Genomic DNA, 4,225 nt, shown 5'->3' with positions numbered 1-4,225 from the left:
CATGCAGGACACCAATAAAAATAAGGTGAAAGTCCCCAAGGCTTTTTTAGTTACACTTAAAAAAGTGTAAGTAACACTCCACTGCTATTTCCTAAAGACCAGCAGTTAAAAACACACACACACACACACACACACACACACACACACATATATATATATATATATATATATATATATATATATATATATATATATATATATATATATATATATATATATATATATATATATATATATATATATATATATATATATATATATATATATATATATATATATATATATGTATATGTATATATATATATATATATATATATATATATATATATATATATATATATATATATATATATATATATACTTTTAATCACATATCAATTAAAATATTCACACTTTGCGTAAGTAAGCCATTCTTCTAAGATAAGATTTGTTTTAAAATATCTACAAAATTTATCTTGAGTTGCACACCAAGGTTATCCCTGGAGGCCCTAAGCTGGCACTTGTTTGTGGTGCATGTAGGAGAGAAAGGTGTTCCAGATGTAGGAGAAGCAGGCAGTGAAGGGCACCCTGTTCTTCATGGGCACCAGCCAGAAGTTCACCGTCTGGACCACCGGCCAGAAACACGCTCCAGTCTAAAACCACAGACTGGCATGTATGAATCAAGTCAGCTGTGAGAATGATTGCCCAAGAAAATAAAGTAAGGTGTTGAAATAAATGTGGTTTGCCATGATTGAGTAACTGAAAATGTATGTTTGGGGTAAACTACATTGCTGCTGAAAGACATAAATCACATAATAGACACACCTAACATCACCAAATGTGGGGTACAAACTTGGTGGAGGGACTATTTTAGCCGCCATACAGCGGTAGCGGGCTAAAGGGTAGTCTATCCGCATATTTTGTTTTAATTTATTAATGATCAACGAGACATCCTAGAGTTAAATCAAAGTATGTGCTTATCTTTGTATTCATTCATACACACACTGGTAATATTTCTGTCATGTCTGATTCACTTATTTGAGTGAAATTCTATTGTGAAAAACGGTCACATTCGTGTCACTAGTAAAAATGAAACTAGTAATGGAAGTTTTGCCACCATGAAATATACACAAATAGATAAATATGAAAGCTCACAAAGTCACAATAAGTAACATCACCTGCTTTGCCCAGTAAAAGTATGCTATTTATGGTATCTGATACCCGCAAAATGGCGTATGGGCTGCCTCGGGCCTCGGAGCTACAGATAATTATGCATATTTTCATATTATTGTTCTGTAGTTTATTCAGTGTTCTGTCAAAAAAAAGAATACCCATAATTTTAGTTAGTTTTTGGTTAAAAGGATTCTTTACGAAATACAATTATAACACTACCTCCTAGTAGTTTGGAAATGTACTAAATCCTGGATTGGCTACGGTGATGTTAGGTGCGCCTATTGAGATAAATGATACACAAAAAATAATTCAAACTACAAAGTGCTATATGATGCATGCCTGGAAAGGGCTGGCTAGAAGGTGACTGAGTTAAGAAAGTAACCCAACACAGTTAATTAAGCAAGTGACCAAAACTCTACCTAATCTAAGGCTGAACATTAGCTCTATAAACAAATCTATTAACTTGTACAATTTTTATTCGAATGAGAGCAGATCAATTTGTCTACAGGAATTTCTGATTATAATTTAATATGAATAAAGGCAAAATATAAGTGGATCTGAGCTATTTTATGCTTATAGTACAATGGTCATACATATTGTTCAAACTTGCAAGGGATTCTTGCTTCCTGCAACTCTGCTAAGCATGTTAATTTGGCAATAATAACATAAATACAGCTGCTGCTGCATGTGATGGTAACAATGATGATGATAATGATGTTAATGAAGGATAATTCTGTTCACATTAACTTTCAAATTAACCTCTGCCCACACCAACCCAACAACTAACAACAAGATTAATTTTTCTTTCCCAGCAACCACCAATCACATGCACCCTCACCAGGACCGGGGATGAGACTTGCTTGTGGTATTGTTAATAATATATGCTTACTTTGTTCACATTACCTTGACAAATATTATTGGCCAAGACAATGTGGACATAGTATGAAGCATGTTAGAGGGGGTGTGCCTTGCTTGTGGAGCAGTTAATTATATAGACAAAATGGGAAAGGAAGTGAGGCTTGTTTTCCCAGTTAATGTGAACAGCCAGCATGCAATGATCAACAGTGTGAGGCAGAGGAAACTAGGTTTTACCTTCCATGTTTGTGGCACCTTTGTCCTCCATTGCTGCTCACACTCATCCCATGACTTTCCTTCCATCAGGTTTATGCACAGGTAAAACTGCGTGTAAGCAAAAGGTGACCATGTCACCTGCTCAACAAGTGCCTGCAGAGAAGAAACTATATTCAGTCTCCTAAAAGCAGCAGTTAGCATTTTTACAAAAATCATATTTGCAAGAATATTTTTTTTCTAGATTTTTTTACCTTTAAATTAAGAGTTTGGCAAATGTGTTTTCCTATCCTATACATTTTACTGTGTATCATGGAAATATAAAACACTGTCAGGACCTATGTCATCATATAACTCAACTACCTTGCACCTTTGATGAAAAGTAAATAAGTTATAATGACTTTATGCTTTTAATACTGATGAAAAGGAACTGGCAAATAATAGTCTGGAGAGTCCGACATATGTAAAGATGGATGAATGTAACAATGAGTGAGCCATGGCAGCATCTTTTGAGGAAAAGTCAATGATTCTGGTACAATTTAAATTATAGGGTGCAGGAATTTGTTCTTGCAACTCCCACACTTGACAGTTTTTCAGCAGGCACCAAACGCAAAGTTATTTTTCTGAGCTCAATTACTCCAGTAGTGGAACTTCACTGAAGTTCATTTTGATGTCAATTGATTCAGCTTACCTTGAACCTGACTATGATTGATGGTTTAAATCCTAACTGAAGCATTAGTGGGAGCAGGAGAGGTGAGCCTGTGAGTGAGGGAACATTAGCTGTGTATTTTTGGATATTTCCAGTATATAAAAATATGCTGATGATCAGTAAACTGTCCAATTTCAGTGCATTACAATTTGTTCAGTTACATTAAGTAATTTTGGAGATAAAAAGTGTTAAAATTTATTGTGATGTCGTTTTCTCCGTAGACTTCACTGTTTTCACATGACTTCCGTGTATCTTGACAGCTGACATAGGAGTGAGTGATAAGAGGAGGTTACCAACTGTGGAAATTTATGCTAAGAAAAGAAGAAGCACATAGGCCCATTGTTGCTGCATTCACTGTAATATTCCAGTGGAAAATGGCTTATGTTACACAACTACACCCGTAGCAATAGCCAAGGCTGTTGATGTGGTATATAACTAAACCTGTAGTCTAAAGGTTGATGCTCAAAAAATTAATGATTCTAGGGAGCTGGTAATTATTAGATCAGGATGTAGAAAACATGTATGCATAATATTTAACTCTGAAGACCATTGGTTGCCTCTGACTGTGATGTGCTCTAGATATCATATGGTGGGTTTCAAGCTACATTAATCTCAGATAATATCAGCATCTGGGCAACAGGTCACAGGTGTGGAATGCACAGCATTGCACACCTTACTGGGAAATTTTCTCCTCCGTTTATCATAACTCTATTAATATCCACCTTTTAATATTTAGTAATCTGTAGAATGAAACAAATTCTGAATGCATCATTAATTAATCATTTTAAAAATATCCATAATTAAAAAAAATGATATTATCAAGCATACTAGCTGAAAACAAAAGACCTTACTGGAAATAATTACTATGTACATGGCCCAAGTAAGTGGGAAGAAGAAGTACAGAGGAAAGGACATTGATGTTAAGTTGCTATTGACAATATAGTCCTGGGTTGCAGTGTTGTTTTGAGTACATGCAACCACTTAAGGCCCTCTGAAGCTCTGTCCCCTTATATGAGCTTCTTGCAAGGGAATGGTCACAGCAGAAGCACCTTCAAATTTCCTTGTTCTGGTACACCCTTGCAATGGCTGAAATCCCTTGCCTGTAATCTCTCCTGTAATTCTCTTCAGTATTAATCCACTTTACTGATCCATTTAACTGGTGGTCTATCTTTGATACTTTCTCCCTCAGTCCTGTCCTTATACTCTTCCACTTCACAAAGTCATCCTCATTCATTTTCATTACATCATCATTTCTGTTTAACATCAGATTTTCCCATAACCTCTTATGATGTTAAA

At 35.2% G+C, this 4,225-nt stretch overlaps 1 protein-coding gene across 1 annotated transcript in view; it reads right to left on the bottom strand.

Annotated features, from left to right (window-relative positions):
* Window positions 1-363: 363 nt before the first annotated feature.
* The window catches only part of LOC127004080 (mpv17-like protein), a 6,280-nt gene continuing 2,418 nt past the window's right edge, over window positions 364-4,225 (bottom strand). Inside the window, exons 3-4 of the mRNA XM_050871399.1 lie at window positions 2,245-2,376; window positions 364-632 (exon numbers count right to left, since the gene is read on the bottom strand). Of these exons, the coding sequence (XP_050727356.1) occupies window positions 489-632; window positions 2,245-2,376 (276 nt within the window). The 3' untranslated portion in view covers window positions 364-488. The remainder of the gene's footprint in view (window positions 633-2,244; window positions 2,377-4,225) is intronic.

This window comes from Eriocheir sinensis, chromosome 27, assembly GCF_024679095.1.
Source record: "Eriocheir sinensis breed Jianghai 21 chromosome 27, ASM2467909v1, whole genome shotgun sequence".
Lineage (NCBI taxonomy): Eukaryota > Metazoa > Arthropoda > Malacostraca > Decapoda > Varunidae > Eriocheir > Eriocheir sinensis.
The sequence above is the reverse complement of the archived record's forward strand: the minus strand, read 5'-3'. Positions and strand labels throughout refer to the sequence as shown.